Below are 20,524 nucleotides of genomic sequence, written 5' to 3' on the forward strand. Positions count from 1 at the left end.
TTTATATTAGGTTCTTTTTTTATACTGGATGGATCTATCCAGACAGCGGAGTCTAGAGAGGCCTCGAAAGACAATGTAACGATATTCTGTAAGGTCATAAACAGATATTTACAGAAAATACATCATACATGATAAAGTGTTCACCTAACTCAGTGTTTTCCAAACAGAGTGCCATAAGCTGTTGTAAAACTCCAACTCCCAGCATGCCCGGACCGCCAACGGCGGTCCGGGCATGCTTGGTGTTGTAGTTTTGCAACAGCTGGAGAAACACTGTTTGGGAAACATTGCCCTAACCAGTGGTTCACCAGCTGTTGCAAAACTACAACTCCCATCATCCTGTGACAACCTTCAAAACACTGTGACTTTTGCCTTACAGGGCAGAGTAAAAATAGATCAACTCGCTGACACATTGGTGGTCAGTGATGGGGCTGCCTTTTACCTTAGCAGACAGAGTGGCGCATGCACTCTGCTACATTCACAGGGTGCTCACGTGGCCGCAGGCCCTCAAGTCACTAGGACATGAGAGTGAAGAAAGTTGAATATTCATATGACTGCGGGGCATTGCGTGACATAGAGAAGAGGCAGGGGAGCTTGGCAAGCTGGCTCCCTGCCTCCATTGCTCACAGAAGAGCTTTAGCAGTGCAGCAATGGGGGCCATAACTTCTAAACGCATTTTACACCGGTTCACCTGCACTATAACTTAGTGTATTGGGTTTAGTGTGTATGAACAGCCTGTCAGTTTCCCTTTTATGTATTGATTTGGACTTAACTATAGCTCAATAGTTAAAATTATATAGCGTATATACTTGTGTTTGGTGGTTAGTCTTGCAATTTTTATGTGATCTTTGCCTCGGATGTTTATTTTTAGCAGCATACAAAATAAGTATTGTCTCGTGCCTTTCCCAGGTTGCAGTGTGGCTGAGACAGTGCATCACTAGTTATGTGTTGAAAGGGAGAGTGTCTGAGCTTCAATGGGTAGATCATTCTCTAGAGGGCTGCAGGGAATTGTAGTTTCAAGCACTGTACATATGGAATAGAATTTAGCTATGCTGCAAAGGGTTGGATGACTGATATGTGGGAGGGAGATAAGGCACCTCCCACCTAGAAACAAGGAATGCTCAGGATTGTAATCTGAGGGAGGCCAAATAAACAGGAAGTAGCCAGTTCACATAAACAAGTTAGCAGTGTGATAAGGGACACAGGACATGGCAACTTACCACAAACACAAGCACAGATCCTTGATAAGCATTTTCATTACTGGCTGACAGGATATTTGTAACCTTATGTTGGATAAACCCTTTAATCCTGACACAATCCTGAGTGTGTGAATATGACCATATGTTACAGATGGGCAGAGACTACAACCTCCACATCCTCTATTACAAGCCCTTTCTAAACTTATACAACATTTTTTCACAACTATTGAATGGTATTTTCAGGCTCCCATCCACACACCAACTTTATTGCGAGTTTTCTAACAGTGGCACAAATAATTCACACCAAACTCATAGGGGTTTATTTACTAAGAGTGGAGTGTAGGTTTCTTTGTGGGTTTTGATTTCCCACTGGTATTTTCCCAAGGTATTTACTAAGGTTTCCCTACATTTTGCACTTTTCCCTACATTTTGCTTTTTTTTTACAACTGTTCTGATCTGTCGGGTTTTTCTCAGCTCAAATACAACACTTTTTCTGTGGAAACCTTAGTAAATATGTTGGGATTTTTCAAAACTGTCGGGACCATGCCCCCTTTTGCCGGGACCACACCCATTTTATCCCGTGGCCACGTCCCCTTTTCGGGTTTTTCTTGTAAAATGGAGGGTTTTGGTTTTTTTGGTCGCAAATTGTGTCGCAAGGGACGTGCGACACAATTTGGGCGCAAAACCCGACAAAAAAGAGTCGGGATCACGTTAGTAAATAAACCCCATAGTGTACTTGACTATGAATCTTCACCATGGAGGATCTTTTTGGTCATACACAGGTATTCCTATGTTAACTCTTTCTCACTCTCTGCATCAATTTTGTGCATGTTACCCCCATAGCCATAACCTCCATAAAAGTCAAGGAAAATCCAACTTGATGACAAAAGCCATGAGCATTCGTTCAGCCAACAGCGCTCTCTACCATTTGCAAGAACATTCATTCGGCCAACAGTTCTCTCTACATTTAAATAAGATTTTGTTTGGCCAACAGCTCTCTTTACTTCTCCAATAAACATGAACATTTGGCTTGGCCTAAGATTCTTGTGTTCAGAATGATGAAAAGAGGGGTAGGCTGCTTCCAGATGGCTGAAAACAAATGGGTTGGGCAGCTGAAATCCTACATGCCCAAGCCTTATCTTACCTAACATCCTTTGTTGAAAGGGGAGTCGGGAAGCCCCCATACACATTAGACAGTTACCAGTGTCTGCTGACTTATCACTAGTGTATATGGGTGACTTTAGACAAAGCCTTGTAGCTTCAATGGCTACTCTCGAGTCGAACGCCTGTTTGGATGTTTTTGGCTTCCCACCACTCTATACTGATTATCCCCAAGCGTTCTCAAAACACATGGAGTATTTTTCTACACACAGCAGAGTCCCAGAAGTAAATCCAATAGAACTGAACAAAGTAAGAGTTCTTTCAATTATGTTATATGAAGAAAAAATGTATTAAAAATCAGACTATTCCTACATTAGATACATTTCTGCTTTTCGCTCATATAATATGGTAGAATTCTGCAACAACGTAGCTTAAAACATTTTTTTTAACTGAATACCAAACAGTATTACGCCTTAGGGGATGAAAACCAGTGCACGCTGTATTACTAGTGACATTTTGTCACATCAGACTATAAGTATTTTTCCTTAAATGTGTGATCTTAGGTCGGCTCGCTTTATGGCAGTTAATGTCAGAACGTCCAAGGAGAATTGAAGAGATTTTAATGATCGCTGCGAAAACAGAAGACTGGGAGAATTGTACGAAGCAGCGAGCTGCAAGGTTCTCATGTCTGCTGCCTAATTAGAAGCAAAAACTGGGGTATATGGGCCCGGGTGAGACAATGCCCCCACCACTATCTTCTCACCAAAACAATGTGCTAAAACCAGTAATATCATTACTAATAAAGCAGACCTTAGGTGATATCATACAAGAAAAAAAAAAATGCAAGGCCTTATGCACATGGCTGTGATACGGCTTTACAAACCTCAGAGTTGGATGGAGCTGTCATAGGACATACATAGACTTCTATAGGATTCTACTGTACCAAAGTATGCCTTACATGTCATACACAAAAAAAAGATGCATACCTCTAGCTGAGAGGGTAAAGATGGCGATGAACACAGGATGGCTGATAGCAAAACCTCTGTGAGGCCAAAAACTACTCTCCTAATTTACCATGTGCATAAGCATGCTTAGATCGGCCAATCATGCATTTGTTTTCAATGGAGAGGGCGTAGGAAAAGGCTGCCTGGTGGCTTTTGGCACAAGAACAAAAGTATCAGGTTGTTAAAATTCAACAAAAATGTTATTCTTTTCTCCAACAGCTGTGATCATGCATACTAGATGTTCAGGGCATTCCCGTCAAAATGAGTGGGTTCGGCTGACAAATATCTAATGTGTATCACCAGCATAATGTGACTTCTTGGCGCAATCGCCAAACTGGTAATATAGGTCTCCTTGGGAAAAGGGTATGCAAATTAGCTCTCCTCTAGAAGGATAAAGGGGTATGGGCCAATAGCAGATAACTTATACCGATATTCCGTGCATTTTAATTCCCCCCCCACCCCCCAAATATCCTTGGTAAAATAAGGGTGCGTGGCTGTGTGCGGGTATACCCTGATAAACTGTTTCTGGCCCCGCAGAAGCCGGTGCAGAGCAATGATTTAAAGCTGGCGCTTTAAATCAATGAACTGCAGCAGCTTTTGGGGGGCCAGAGACCGCCGCCGCCCCACGCTTCTCTCCCCCTGCCTGTCCTGGGGTCCTGAGTTCAACCACCGCCGCTGACAGAGACCGCCGCTGCCACCGCTTCTCTCCCCCTGCCTGTCCTGGGGTCCTGAGTCCAACCACCGCCGCTGCCGGAGACTGCCGCCGCCGCCACCTGCTTATAATATAATTACCTGTTCCCGAAGTCCTCGCTACTTCTGGCTCCAGCGGTGTCCTGAGCTGTCACTGTGCGCCGGGCCCCTGACGGCGATGTCGCATTGAGGATGTCACTCATCATTGCAGAGCGCACAGCAACAGCGCAGGACGCACAGGAGCCAGAAGTAGCACAGACCCCGGGAACAGGTAATTATAAAACCCGGGATGGGGGAGGCAATGGCGCACAAGCAGCGGCGGTCTCTGGCAGTGGCGGTGGTTGGACTCAGGACAGGCAGGGGAGAGAAGCGGCGGCGGTCTCTTACAGCGGCGGTGGTTGGACTCAGGACAGGCAGGGGAGAGAAGCGGGCGGTCTCTGGCCCCACAAAAGCCGCTGCAGTTCATTAAAGCGCCTGCATTATCGGCAAGGTAAGTGCCGATACCGATAACTTAGAAAATCGTGAATATTGGCTATTAATATCGGCCAAACTGATAATCGGTAGATCCCTAATGAGAAGGCAATCCATGTAAGTGGAAAATGTCCATAGCAATATCGGTCCAGAGAAGCTCTGGAACTGGTAGAGGCTGTAGCAGAACTGCAGGTTTTGTACGAGGGGTCTTGTCCTGGGCACAGACCGAACAAAAACTGACAAAATCTACGACATCCTGTTTTAAACTGGGCCACCAATACTGTCTGGAGATGAGCTGCAAGGACTTACGAGCTCCGGAATGACGGGCCAGAAGAGAGGAATGACCCCATTTCAAGACTCAGAGTCTTAGGCGGGGAGATACATAAGTCTTTCCATGAGGCAGGTGCTGAAGACTTGCTGGTGCTGCAGAGTTGAGACATTCAGGAGGAATAATATGTTGAGGTAAAGATTTCTGGTCAAGAACATCAGAACATCTAGAAAGAGCATCAGCTCATAAATTCTTCTCTGCTAGACGAAAGTGAATGTAGAATTCAAATCTGGAGAAGAATAGAGACCAATGGGCCTGTCGAGGGTTGAGACTATGTTAAGTCTGTAGATAAAGCAAGTTCTTGTGGTCAGAATATATAGTAACCGGATGTACAGAGCCCTCCAAGAGATGACACCATTCTTCCAAAGTCAGCTTTATAGCCAAAAGCTCGCGATCTCCAATGGTATCATTATTTTCCGCAGGAGAGAAGGTCTTAGAGAAGAAACCGAAAGTTACAATTCTTCCTTTAGAAGACTTCTGCGTCAAAACAGCACCGGCTCTGACTGAAGAAGCATCCACCTCCAAAAGAAAAGGCTTGTTAGGATCGGGTCTTAATAAAACAGGGGCTGAAGCGAAGGCAGACTTTAGCTGTTTAAAAGCTTCTTCAGCCTCTGGAGTCTAAACCTTAGTATTAGAAGTCTTCTTGGAGACAATAGGCGCTACCAAGGTGGAGTAATGAGGGATAAATTGCAGATAGTAATTGGCAAAACCGAGGAAGTGCTGAAGGTCGTGGATAGTTCAGAACAGCAGACAACTTGTTACGGTCCATTTGTAGACCTTGACTAGTAACGATGTAGCCCAGAAAAGGAAGACTGTTTTTTCAAAAGCACACTTCTCAAGTTTTTCATAGAGATGTTTGTCTCGGAGATGTTGTAGGACTTGGCGGAGGTGAGAGCGATGAGTCTGTACATTGGGCGAAGAGAAAAGAATGTTGTCCAAATAGTCCACGGCACAGGAGTATAGGAGGTCACAAAATATGTAATTGACAAACTCCTGGAAGACTGCTGGAGCATTACAGAGTCCGAAAGGCATGACAAGATACTCGAAGTATCCATCACGAGTATTGAACGCTGTCTTCCATTCATCTCCTTCACGAATGCAGATCAAATTATAGGCCCCACAAAAGGTCAAGTTTGGAGAAGATCCTTGCTCCACGCATACGATCAAACAATTCCGAGATCAGTGGAAGTGGGTAGCGGTTCCTGACTGTAATTTTATTCAAGCCTCGATAATCAATGCAAGGTCGCAAATATCCATCTTTTTTTCCACAATGCAAAATCCGGCTGCTGCAGGGGAAGAAGACTTCGTAATAAATCCTTTCTGTAGAGTCTCGGGAACAGATAAAGGGTAAATTTTGCCCTGAGGAGGTGTGGTCCCGAGCAATAGGTCTATAGGACAATTGTAGGGACGATGAGGTGGAAAAACTTCAGCTTGCTTCTCACTGAAGACGTCAGCAAAGGCCAGAAGAAACCGGGCAGAGGAGTAGATGGAGACACAAACTTAGATAGTAGTGTACGAAAACAGTTGTTATTGCAGTAAGATCCCTAACGGAGCACTTCTCCAGTTTTCCAATCTAGCTGCGGAGCATGTAGTTGCAACCAAGGAAGGCCAAGTAGGAGAGCGGAGGTACAATGAGGAAGTACATACAAAGACAAATTTTCTTTATGCAGGACTCCAACCTGCATAGATAAGGGTTCCGTGCAGAATAGCACGGTACAGTCCAGTTTTTCTACATTGACCGAAGAGATGTACAAAGGCTTCAATAGCGACACCAGCAGATGATACCTATGTACCAAGGAGGCTTCAATAAAATTTTCACAGAACCAGAGTCCAGGAAGGCAAGAACGGAAATAGTCTCTTTGGAGGGTAGAGAAAGCTGGACCGTCAAACTCAAGCGTGGAGAGGAGGTATTTACACAAACCTTAGGTGCAAGAGTTTCCCTGTGAGGATGCAGAGGACAATCTCTGAGGAAGTTATCTGCACTGGCGCAGTAGAGACAAAGATTCTCAGCTCGTCTGCAAGTTCGTTCCTGTAAAGTCAGGCGAGAACAATCCACCTGCATAGCCTCCACTGCGGGAGGCAACGAACAAGGTTGCGGTGGTTGCTGGAAGACTGGTGCCAGGCAAGGAAAGTGCAGAGGTCGTGCAGACTCCATTTCTTCATGTGGTTCCTCACGTCGTTCAGAGAAACGGATATCAATCCGAGAGGCCAACTGTATGAGTTCATTCAAGGTAGAAGGCAATTCCTGGGAAGCAAGGACATCCTTAATTTGTCTAGAAAGTCCTATTTTGAAAGTGGCGCAAAGAGCTTCCTTATTCCAAGATAACTCCGAAGCCATGGTACGAAAATGGGTGGCATCTTCGCCCACAGAGGAGTTGCCCTGAGAAAGACTAGGCCGTCTCAGCGGAGGAAGCTCGTGCAGGTTCTTCAAAGATACCTCGGAATTCAGACAAGAAAGCCTGAGATTAGCTGTGAGTGGATCACTGCAATTCCATAACAGAGTTGCCCAGGCCAGGGCCCTTCCAGTTAAAAGACTGAAAACAAAGGGCACCTTTGCATGTTCTGTAGGGAACTTTTCTGCCATGAGTTCAATGTGCATGGAGCACTGAGTCACAAAACCATGGCAAGACTTGGGATCCCCTTCATACTTCTCAGGAAGAGACAAACGGAGCTTGGATCCTGTGGTGACTGCGAAAGAGAGACAACACTGGAGCAGGAGGAAGCTGGGGCTGTTGCAGTGCTTGTTGAGCTGAAAGCAACTGCTGCATCATGGCGGACAACTGGTTCAACTGTTGCGCCTGCTGGGCCAACTGCTGCGACTGGAGAACCACGATAGAGGAGAGTACAGGATTATCGGGCAAAGGAACCCCAGTGGGATCCATGGCCGGATCTTGCTGTAACAGTTCTGGATGTGGATCCTCTAACCTGTGTGGCAGATGACATGGGCCATATCGGGGAGCGGAGTCTTCACCAGGGCCCGCCGCAAGGCAGGATAGGCTTGCTGAAGCAGGCGACACCCAGGTCGCTACCCCTCGATATGACTCAACCACGCAGGTAGCTGGGCAAAGACGAGGTACAGAAGGGTAAGGCAGAGGCGTTGTCAGACTTAGCAGAAGGTCAAGGCAGGAGCCATAGGTACGTAGTCAAAAAACGTAGCGGAAGGGTCAATAAACATGGGCAAGGCAACAGACAATAGGGAACGCTTAATCTCAGGCTAGGGGCACTGAAGATCCGTCAGGGAGAAGCTACTTTATATAACATAGAAGTGGGACCAGGCACCAATCAGTGGGGCACTGGCCTTTAAAATTTCAGGCAGCCGGCGCGCGCGCCGGGAACCAGAGGGCCGAAAGGAGGCAGGTGAGAAGCGGGTGGCGATTCGCATGTGGGCACGTCCCGGAAAAGAGAGTGGGGAGGTAAGCGCTCACGGTCAGAGCGCCGGACCAGAGCGCTCACCATAACAGTACCCCCCCTTTGGTCTTCCCCTCTTTTTGGAGGACAAGAATTTCTGAATGAGGTCTCGGTCTAAGATATTGTCCTGCGGTTCCAAAGACCTCTCCTCCGGCTCAAATCCTTCCCAATCCACAAGGAAAAAATGTTTTTCAAAATCTCTTTAACAACGTAAACATCAGAAGTACCTAAGATGGGATGGTCGCGTTCCGCGATGTGAATCGCGGCCCAGACAAGAGAGCGGGGAGGTGAGCGTTAATGGTCAGATCGCCGGACCGGAGCGCTCACCGTAACAAAGGGACAAATAACGCAAAACAGACTGTCTGGAGATTGGGATAAAGGGGTACTCCAGTGGAAAACAACTTTTTATTTTTATCAACTGGTGCCAAAAAGTTTAACAGATTTGTAAAATACTTCTTTTAAAAAATCTTAATCCCTCCAGTACTTATTAGCTGCTGTATTCTTTTTGAATTTCTTTTCTGTCTGACCACAGTGCTCTCTGCTGAAACCTCTGTCCATGTCAGGAACTGTCTAGGGCAGGATAGGTTTGCTATTGGGATTTGTTTCTGCTCTGGAAAGTTCCTGACATGGACAGAGGTGTTAGCAGAGAGCAATGTGGTCAGACGAAATTCAAAAAGAAAAGAACTTCCTCTGGAGCATGCAGCAGCTGATAAGTACTGGAAGGATTAAGATTTTTAAATAGAAGTAATTTACAAATCTGTATAATTTTCTGGCACCAGCTGATTTAAAAAAAAATAAAAAATTTCCACAGGAGTACCCCATGAATTCTTTCATTTTGGAGAAATGTCTGATGGCTTGGCCAAATTTCCCAGTCAGCTGGAAAGACTCCATAGCACGTGATACATTGACATCCGGGGAGTGTCACCTGACCAGGTGGCATATTAATTTATATTGCAGTGCATTGCTCCACATTTTTTTTTTACTAGAAGCAAGCTGTTGGAAGTAGCTGTTTTGTAAGTCAATGTTCGACCTGAAAAAGAGCCTTGAAACATAATAGGTGGCACTCGAAGGCCAGTTTTTTTCCTTCTCTAAAAAGAGGCTTATAAAGATAAAGTAGGGCCTTGGTACTACTCCATACAAAGAGGATATCTATGAAGCTAGTTTGTGCATTAAGTTAAAAGGTACGGTATATAATGAAACTTATATAGACAAAAAGAGGATAAACTGAAACTAATGTAGACAAAAAAGAGGAAAAGCTGATCCTGGCAACCAATGAGATTGTTGTTCCTTTCTGGAAAAATGTAAAAACTTCTGATTCGTCTCTGATGAACAACTCCAGTACTTTTTGTCTGCACCAGTTTTATGTATACATGCGACAGTATATAACATCCATAACATATTAAAGGGGTACTCCTAGACATCCTATCCCCTATCCAAAGGACCCCCCGCGATCTCGGCTGCAGCACCCCAGACATCCAGTACACGGAGCGAACATCGATCTGTGATGGATGACTGGAGATGTAGGGCAGAGGCTCATGACTTCAAGTTCACGCCCCACTCGTGATGTCACGGCCACGCCCCCTCAATGCAAGTCTATGGGAGGGGGCGTGACACCACGAGCCTCTGCCACTGCACCCGAAATTCTAAACGAACGCCAGCTGCAGCAAGGAGAGACCCCCGCTATCAGAAATCTTATCCCGTATCTTTTGGATAGGGGATAAGATATATAGGGGCGGAGTACCCTTTTAAAGTACCAATGCGCATCAAATACATTCACATGGCACCATCTACACTGCTTAAAAATCAGATAAACACTAAAGTTGCCAAACAATCAGATTCCCAATGTTCAACAGCAGGATGAAAAACGGGCAACAGGCTGCTGGTCCACCAAGTGTCAGCATAAATTTCTACAAGTAATATGGAGGGAATTTCTAAGGAGAAGGAGTTTGGTGGTGTTGGACCTCACCTAACCTTCAGAACCTTCTTCTCTTCTCTCGTCACTGACAGCTTGTACAGCTCAATAGGGGTTATGGAACAACATTCTATATCATCTACTTTGGATATGCCATAAACATTGCTGCCACAGTAATAATCATAAAGTCCTAAATATCAGAGAACAATGTCAAGTACGAGATGGCATTGTTCCGTATAAAGCGCCATAGATGGATGTGGTTTCGGAACACGGCTTCTAATATGTTTTCCATCTTGAGCTTCCTTATTTGCCTGATTCCTTTCATTATACCGGTCCCAACAATTTACGGCTGTAGTCATGAAATATACATGGGATGTCATTGAACCACAAGTTCATTAACCATGGAAACAAGCTATGGATCTCATTGATCACTTCTATGGAGACATCAATTATTCTAAGGAGAAAGATACATAAATAGCCATTGGAGCAAGTTTATTGCTATAAGGCAGTGGTCTCCAAACTGGGGACCACCAGCTGTTGCAAAGCTACAATACAACTGCCAATGCTGTCATTTAAACAAACTTTGCATAGATCAATAGTACGAGCGGATATAAGAAACTTTGTGATATAGTTTATTAGACATAAATGCTTATTTCTCCTGTTATGAAACTTTTACTCCCCATCCTCTCCTGCTGTAAAAATAATTTCTGAAAATCAGCTCAGCTTTATCCTGTGTCTGCAAGACAAGCAATACAAGTCTATGGAGAGGGGAGGAGGGAGCTCTGCCCACCAGCTCTGGGAGACCAGCAAATTATAGATGAAGACTGCAGTGCAGAAATCTGCCGAAAATGCTGTATACAAGTTACATATATTGGCCAGAAAGAGTGCTGCTACTGACAGGTATGCTTTAAGCTGTGCATACAAATTAGTGGAAAGGCAGGCAAAAGCATCAATTTCAAAATGGGCTCCTTTTTGGTGCTTGTTAACACTAACGTACCCCTATGTATCTGGGACAAGGGACTAAGTGCTTTTTGCTTCAATGATACATGGGTTAAATCCCCGCATCTATACTATGTTTTCTTGCATTTTACAGCTTGTAAAGAGGAGATTCATGCAAAGCTTCTTACCATCCATTATAAGTAATGTAGTCACCCTGGGCTCCAAGGGCCCCAACGCAGCCCCACACCAAGTATACATCAAATATGCGGCATGGGAATATACTGGACTCTTACAGAAACACTCAGCAGTCAGTAGCAGCTGCACCAGTATTTCCCTTTATGTTCAATATTTTTCATTAATCTTCATTTTATCTAAATAACCAAATAAAAAGTGTGTACCTGAAGTTTTCGGGATACTCCACAAGGGCCATGTTGATGACATCAATGGCGGGCTTATACTCTTTTTGTGCAGATAACAGTAAAGCCAACAGATGCAGACAGTGGAGATCAGTCTCCTGCAGCTTAAGTGCCTCCTGGAGGTGTTCTATGGCATCCGAAATCTAGTGAGTCAAAAAGAATTATTAACTTCTGAACTATTTAAGATCAACGTTGACTTTTAAAGGCAAAGTGTGTCAACATATATCACTTTAGCCAGTTGGGCTCATTCACATTGCCGTAGTGCTCCGATAAAGGGAGTTCCAGCGGCCAGTCCGTCAGAAAGACAAGCACATGTCCTATTTTTTTCTCTGATAAACTCTGGTTAAATACCAGAACCCAGACAAACCCTATTCAAGTCAAGGGGATCTGTTGGGACCTGATAGCGTCAGTTGTGCTCCGAGTTGTTCTGGGGCGAAGCACAAAGGCAGTGTGAACGTAGCCTTATATAATACCAGTTATTTAGAGAAATAAAAGACATATCAAACATTTTTAGCGATTGGGGTCTGAGTTTTCAGACCCTCAACAGATCGCAAGAACGAGACGGGAAAAGTATGTGCTCAGCACGCTCTCTTCCAGCTCTGTGTGAGGTACCCAGATGTTAAAAAGCTTTTATTTATTTTTATAGGTATGTTTTAACTTAAGCAAATGCCCACAAAATAATGCTTCCTCGACATCTTTTCTTAGAACTTTGCATTGTGACATTACTCAGTTATTAATAAATTAACAATTGGGCGTTACCATTGCTCTTGTAACTGTCTGAATAAAAAATGTTATATGTTGTACATCTTAGCAAAATTCACCTTTCTAATATGCCTCATAAAAACTGTTATCTCTTTTTATAGAAATCATGGCTACTAGGGGTCCCCACACCATCCAGAACATAATCCCGTCCGGCTGCAGCATCATCTTTGTCCCAGCTGAAGCACAGGCAGGGACAAAGTCCAGGAAGTAAGGGCCGGACTAGCACTCCTCTGTGCTCACTCCTGTCCTGTCTATCAGACTCCAGTCTGAAAACAGGAGGGAGTTACAGAGCAGCCTGCAGTGATTGGATGAAGAGACCCTGAACAGCAGACTCAGGGAGGAAGTGAATGCATGGAGAGTGATGTTTGGCTCAGTGCTTGCCTCGGACACGCCCCTTTCTTAGGGGTGGATGTCAGAATTAGCAACAGTAACATGGAAGGATTTGTGAGCCAAATACAGAAGCTAGACACATAAAAAAGACATGTTAAGAATCTGTATTACCTGGTGATTAACATATGGGGGGGGGATTTTCAAGACATGTCTAGAGGAAAAGTTGCTGAGTTGCCCATAGCAACCAGATTGCTTCTTTCATTTTTTTAAAGGCCTCTGAGAAATGAAAGAAGCGATCTGATTGGTTGCTGTGGGCAACTCAGCATAGCTGCAAAAGAGGGCAGCTAGGTTAATAGAGGAGATGTTATCCATTATTCTCAGGATAGGGGATAACTGTCTGATCACTCGGCTATGTCTGGCGGCTCCTATAAATAAAAAAAATGGAGCTGCAGTCAAGCATCTGCACCGCTCGCTGCTCTAATCTGAAAATATGTTCTTGAAAATATAGTTGGACCCCGGGTATCAGACAGTTATCCCCTGTCCTGAGGATAGCGGATAACTTCTGGTGGTGGGACAACCCCTTTAATGGGATTGGAGGTCTCATTAACACATTAACAGTCATAAAAAATGGAACTTGCTTAGGGCAATAATATGCCTAAATATATTAGTAGAAATTACCAAGAAGTAGAATGTGATTTACTCTTTCCAAGTACTTTACAAAGGACTAAGGGGTCATTTTGTTACATGTGGCCTAAAGGCGATTTAGACATCACTATAGGAAAGGATTATTTACAGTTAAAGTAGTCAGACTACAGAATGCCTTATCCCAAGAGCTAGTAATGACATATAGTATTTTAGTATTTAATAAAGCAATAGCCACTTATCGAATGACAAATGCCATAGAAGGTTATAATAAATCTAGTAAATAATTATGTATAATTGATGAGAGCGGCTGAACTCGATGGCCTTGAGTCTTTTCAGCCTATGTAACTAGGCAATTTACTGTTAGCAATAGAAGGCTCCATGTGTGTCCATAAATCACAAGTCACTATACACTGCACTATATAATTTATCATGTAAATAGAATAATTGAGTAATATGTCTACTGTATATCCAAGACAGTGACTAATATATACTCTACATACTGTATGTATTCCAGCTGCACTGCTGCCTACAAGAATAACTCTTCAGTACACGATAGTTTTATAACCACATCCACTTCATAACCACACAGGACTGTAGTTCATCATTCATTACAGATCTTCTCTATCTCAAAGTCACTTAAAGTTTATGGACATAGAATTATGCAGATTATTAAAGGGGTATTCCAGGCCAAAACTTTTTTTTATATATCAACTGGCTCCGGAAAGTTAAACAGATTTGTAAATTACTTCTATTAAAAAATCTTAATCCTTCCAATAGTTATTAGCTTCTGAAGTTCAGTTGCTGTTTTCTGTCTAACTGCTCTCTGATGACTCACGTCCCGGGAGCTGTGCAGCTCCTATGGGGATATTCTCCCATCATGCACAGCTCCCGGGACGTGACATCATCATTGAGCAGTTAGACAGAAAACTTCAGAAGCTAATAAATATTGGAAGGATTAAGATTTTTACAAATATGTTTAACTTTCTGGAGCCAGTTGATATATATATAAAAAAAAGGTTTTGCCTGGAATACCCCTTTAACCTCTACAAATACAGAATCATCCAAATAAGACACCTGATGAGAAAGCTACAGATAATATCTACTAAAAATGGGTTGTCTATTGAAGATGACCACTTTTCATAGGCCCATCTGAGTATATAAAAGTCATAGAGGGGGTCCTTAAAATTGGAACAAGATCACCTTCACTGTCCAAGACCACCAGGGATGCTGACATTAGCCATTTGACTGCATATGACCACCAGAGATACTTTCATTCACCCTCTTACTGCCTTAGGCCACCAGAGATACTTACATTTACTCTTTTACTGCATTAGGCCACCTGGGATACTAACATTCAGCCTCTTACTGCCCTAGGCCACCAGGGATACTAACATTCACCCTCTAACTGCCGTAGGCCACCAGAGATACTAACATTCACCCTCTTACTGCCGTAGGCAACCAGAGATACTAACATTCACTCTCTTAATGCCTTAGGGTGCGTTCACACTGAGTAATTCAAGAGGAATTTACTCGAGTAATTCCTCTTGAATTCTCCGCTCAAAATTAATTCACATCTCCTCTGCCCATGGACTTTAATGTTTTTTCCGCTGTCCTGTTCACACTGCGGAATCTCTGCTACCGGAATTCCGATGCTGAATTCTGTTCCGCTTGAAGAAAAAGCATGTTCATTCTTCAAGCTGAATCCGCTAGCAGAAATCAATAGAAGTCATTGGTAAAAAAAAAAATTCCGCCTGACATCGTTTTCGCACGGAATATGCGTGGAAATTGCGCGGAATTTGCGCGGAAATGGCTGAAAAACCCTTCACTTCTTTCTCCCCCATTTCCGCGTGCAAATTCGCATGCAATTCCATGTGAATTCTGCGCAAATTCCGCGTGAATTTCACGCAAAAAGAAAATTCTTTTTTCGGCATGTAAATTTTTCAGCGAGAATTCCTCTTGATTTGCTCAGTGTGAACGCACCCTTAGGCCACCAGAGATACTTACACTCACCCTCTTACTGCCTTAGGCCACCAGGGATACTTACATTCTTCCTTTTACTTACTTAGGTCACCAGAGATGCTTACATTCATCCTTTTACTGCCTTGAATTCTTCCTTTTACTACTTTAGACCACCAGGGATACTGTAACACTCAAGTTTCAGAAGACAGGAACTCCGGTGGATGTGGATCCGCTGGACCTGTGTGGCAGATGACTCAGGCCGTACCAGGGAGCGGAGTCTAAAGTGCTGCTGGTTTTCACCAGAGCCCGCCGCAAAGCGGGATGGACTTGCTGCGGCAGGCAGCACCCAGGTCACTACCCCTGGCACGGCTCGACCACACAGGCGGCTGAGGAGATGCGAGGCACAGGAGGGATAAGGCAGCTCGTAGTCGGGATAGCAGAAGGCAAAGTAGCGTAGTCAGGACGGAGCAGGAAGTCAGTAGGCAGGCGGCAGAGGAGCAAGGTCAAGTCACAGAGCAAAGGATCAGATACACGGTAAGGCTACTCTCAGGAATGCTTTCTCTCAGGCACAAAGCAACAAAGATCCGGCAGGGAAGTCAGGAGGGTGGAGGAATTTATCAATGAGCCACAGGTGAATTACATTAATGAGCGCACTGGCCCTTTAAATCTTAAAGTTCCGGCGCGCGCGCGCGCGTCCTAGGGGAAAGGGACATGTGCACCGGAGCAGAGAGGCAGAGGCGGGGGAAGGAGACACTCACATTCACCCTCTTACTGCCTAAGGCCACCAGGAATACTTAAACTTACCCTCTTGCTGCCTTAGGCCACTAGGGATACTCACATTCACCGCTTTACTGCCTTAGGCCACCACGGCTACTTACATTCACCCTCTCACTGTCTTAGACCATCAGAGATACTTACATTTACCTGCTTACTGCCTTAGGTCACCAGGGATACTTACATTCATCCTCTCACTGCCTTAGGCCACCAGGGATACTTACATTCTTCCTTTTACTTCTTTAGGTCACCAGAGATGCTTACAATTATCCTTTGACTGCCTTAGGACACCAGGGATACTTACATTCTTCCTTTTACTACCTTAGGCCTTTAGGGATACTTACATTCAGCCTCTTACTGCATTAGGCAAACAGGTATACTTACATTCACCCCCTTACTGCCTAAGGCCACCTGTGATGCTTGCATTCACCCTCTTACTGCCTTAGGCCACCAGAGATACTTACATTCAACCTCTCACTGCCTTAGGCCACCAGGTAAACTGAAACTAACCCTCTTACTGCCTTAGGCCACCAGGGATACTCACATTCCCCCTTTTACTGCCTTAGGCCACCACGACTACTTACATTTACCCTATCACTGCCTTAGGCCACCAGGGATACTTACATTCACCCTCTCACTGCCTTAAGCCCTCTTACTGCCTTAAGCGAAAACGGGTACTTACATTTACCCATTTAGACAGTTTAAGCAGCTTGACCTTACAAAGAACACTCCAGATTTCAGATATCATGTGATAGGCCTGTAATGACCTGTATTTTTAGGGTGATTGCAGTTGTCTTTTCACTATACAGTCACGGCAATGTTGGCACCCCTGATATTGTTCTAGAAAATGAAGTATTTCTCACAGAAAAGAATTGCAGTAACACATGCTTTGCTATACACATGTTTATTTCATTTGTGTGTATTGGAACAAGACCAAAAAAGGGAGGAAAAAAAGCAAATTGGACAAAATGTCACACAAAACTCCAAAAATGGGCTGGTCAAAATTATTGGCACGCTTAACTTAATATTTGGTTGCACACCCTTTGGAAAAATAACTGAAATCATTCGCTTCCTATAACCATCAATAAGCTTCTTACACCTCTCAGCCAGAATGTTGGAAAACTCTTTGTCACGATCACACTCTATCGGTCCAGCTAAGACGCTAGAGAGAGTGTGATGGTGCAAGGATTAAAGACACCAGACCTCTGGGTATCCACTACTAGTCCCAGCAAGTCACCAAATTAACCCTGAGATAAACGTGTTTCCACCAGAGCTGCCTTCAGAAAGGTGAGCTCCTATATTTAGAGATCAACGAACAGGGCGGATTAATTAAACATTTAATCTGATAAAAGGTATTACAGTGCTATGTATAAAAATAAACAAATGACATACAGTTACAAAAATATGAAAGAGTTTAGCAAGGCAAGTTCAGAAAACAAAAGATGAAGTTCTTACAGCATGATGATATAGCAGTCCATGAGAGTCAGTTCCAGTTGTTCTTAGGATGGTCTTGTCAGCTTGTTGCACAGCCTTGAACAAACTGAGTCTAGCATTGTTAAATATTATATATCTGCCTTTTTGGAGGGAGACTCCATTCCCCCCTCCCCTCTGATCCCACCAGGGGGTTTTCTCTCTTCCTGGCCCCTTATCTCTTTGATTATATGATGAGACCAGAGTGCATGACTTCAAAGGAGATACAAACAAACAGCCAGACCCCCCAATAAAATGCAATACACAGAAAACAAAGGATATCCCATCTGAATGACCCCTCACCCATGTCTTATAAAACACATGTATGTTTCCATAATCAGGCCTTGGGCCTGACACTCTTCCTTTGCAAACTGCTCCAGGTCTCTCTTATTGGAAGGTGCCTTTTCCCAACAGCAATTTTAAGATCTCTCCAAAGGTGTTCAATGGGATTTAGATCTGGACTCATTGCTGGTTACTTCTGAACTCTCCAGCACTTTGTTGCCATCCATTTCTGGATGCTTTTTGACATATGTTTGGGGTCATTGTCCTGCTGGAAGACCCAAGATCTGGGACGCAAACCCAACTTTCTGACACTGGGCTGTACAGTGTGACCCAAAATCCATTGGTAATCCTCAGATTTCATGATGCCTTGCACAAATTCAAGGCACCCAGAGGCAGAAAACAACCCCAAAACATAATTGAACCTCCACCATATTTCACTGTAGGTACTGTGTTCTTTTCTTTGTACGCCTCATTCCGTTTTCTGTAAACAGTAGAATGATGTAAAAAAATATTGGACAGAAGAAACTTTCAGCTCACCACATGCCTATCCTGAATGGAGAGAGTGTCTGGTAGCAGGGAGCACAAAAGATAAACACCAAGCCATATCCTTGGTTATTCAGCAATCAAGAAAAAAAATTCAAGGGCTCCAGCTTCACAAAAAATGATAATTAAAAAATTCAAATTTTTATTCTATAATGCTTTAAAATCCAAAAAGGACAAAGACAAACATAATGTGCTCTGGTGAGTTAAAAACCCACGTGAACTGACGCATTTCGAACAATAATGTTCTTAGTCACGGCATGAGACCCTCACACTCTGCATAGTTTTTATATATTGAGGTGTTCACTCTCATACAAACATAGCTCCACATACTACAGGTGGAGCTCCTTCCAGCTGGAAGGACTTGTAACAAATTATCCCAGAAGAAAGCGAACTTCAATTGTATTCAAGAATAGTAATTCAACTTAGCTTCAAGAAACACTGGGAAAAACAGTACTTTCACTGTATATAAAAATGACCCAATTCAGCAAATTTAAAAAAAATCAATGAAAAAGCAAAAAAAAAAAAACATCGATAAATATATATACTGGGTCGTTCCTATAATTCACACTCAAAGGACAACCGGTATAAAATACTAATGTCCAACAAGCTTCTCTTTTCAACAAAATTCGAAAAAAAATTTTACCTCTACGAGGTGGGTATACACATTAAATACCATGGATCTCCACTGTAAATGAATCACATCGGTATAATATAACTATGTATTTGATCAATTCCAATATAGACCATAACCCAAAAAATACACCATCTGAACAATGTCAATATCCACAGAGGCGTCTCTTGAAAATAACTTCAATGAAAACATCAATAAATGTAGGCTAGATCGTTTTTGTAATTCATACTCCATGGATATCTTGTGTCGAGTACTAATATCCAGTAAGCTTCTCTTCTCAACAAAATTCGAGACCAGTCTCCATCTCAACGAGGTGGATATACACGTTCAATACCACAGACTTCCAATGTGGATAAATCGCCTTGATGTATTTCAATTATGTGTTTAGACAGCCCAGACATAGATAGTGACATAAAAGACGCACCGTCTGAACAATGAAAATGCTCATATACTCTCGTAGTACAGCCTACATATTGAACGTGACTAAATATACAACGTGTATGGAATCACAGTTTATAAAAGACTTAATGGGAAATGTACTACCAGTATATTTCGATGAAAATTGAGTAGACTTAGAAATAAAACCACACAAATTGCATCTGCTCCTGGCACATTTGAATAATCCCTTAACATGTAACCACGTATTGTGTTTAACATTACTGAAAAAGTCACTGGGTGACAATTGATTGCGAATAGACCGACCTCTTCTTGCAACTATATTCACACCATTGTGGAGAATATTATTTAGAATATCATCCTCATAAAGAACAGGTAAATGCTTCATAACAATTGATTTGATTTGACAAAAAATTGTACTGTATGGCGTGGAAAAAGTAACCCTTTTATGAACCTGTGCAGACATCGCGTTATTATTATTATCGGTTAACAACGACATGCAACTTTTTTGAAATGCCATTCCCTTTGCCCTCGCCAGAACAGAGCGAGAGTAACCCCTGCTGATTAGTCTTGTATCCATATCATGACATGAATCAAAAAAGGACTTATCATCTGATGAAGCACGTTTGGCTCTAATGTACTCCCCTACTGGAAGATTACGAGTGACATGGCGCGGATGACAACTAGTGGCACATAAAATACTGTTACCAGAAGTAGGTTTGCGAAAAAGACTTGTGTGAACACACTCATTCATATAATCACTATTAAGATGTACATCAAGAAAATTAATTTGTTCACCCCCCTCATTCTAAGGTGACCTTCAAATTGAGGTGGTTATTATTAATGTATTCTAGGAATATGGAGGCCTCCTCCCTAGATTTTGACAATACTAGGAGGAGGTCATCTATGAAGCAGCCATACCAATGTATAGCATCGGCATATGGATTAGTGGCCGCACATAGATTACTCTCCTCCCAATATGACATATAAAGATTGTACATTTAGTCATGTGCTAGAGTTACGATGTTCAATATGTAGGCTGTAACATAGTTCATGAGGTTGAAAAAAGACCAGAGTCCATCAAGTTCAACCTATATCCCTACTGAGTTGATCCAGAGGAAGGCAAAAAACCCTCATACTAGAGGTAAAAATTCCTTCCCGACTCCAAATATGGCATCAGAATAAATCCCTGGATCAACGTTCTGTCCCTATAAATCTAGTATACATAACCAGCGATGTTATTACTCTCCAAAAATGCATCCAGACC

General features: G+C 43.2%; 1 protein-coding gene across 6 annotated transcripts in view; it reads right to left on the minus strand.

The window, feature by feature from the left end:
• TTC7A (tetratricopeptide repeat domain 7A) overlaps positions 1–20,524 on the minus strand; it is a 532,144-nt gene that overhangs the window by 193,393 nt on the left and 318,227 nt on the right. For all 6 annotated transcript variants that reach the window (XM_056568084.1, XM_056568088.1, XM_056568085.1 and 3 more), the window contains one exon: positions 11,448–11,606. In XM_056568084.1, coding sequence (XP_056424059.1) covers positions 11,448–11,606 — 159 coding nt within the window. The remainder of the gene's footprint in view (positions 1–11,447; positions 11,607–20,524) is intronic.

Source organism: Hyla sarda, chromosome 3 (assembly GCF_029499605.1).
Source record: "Hyla sarda isolate aHylSar1 chromosome 3, aHylSar1.hap1, whole genome shotgun sequence".
Taxonomy (NCBI): Eukaryota; Metazoa; Chordata; class Amphibia; order Anura; family Hylidae; genus Hyla; species Hyla sarda.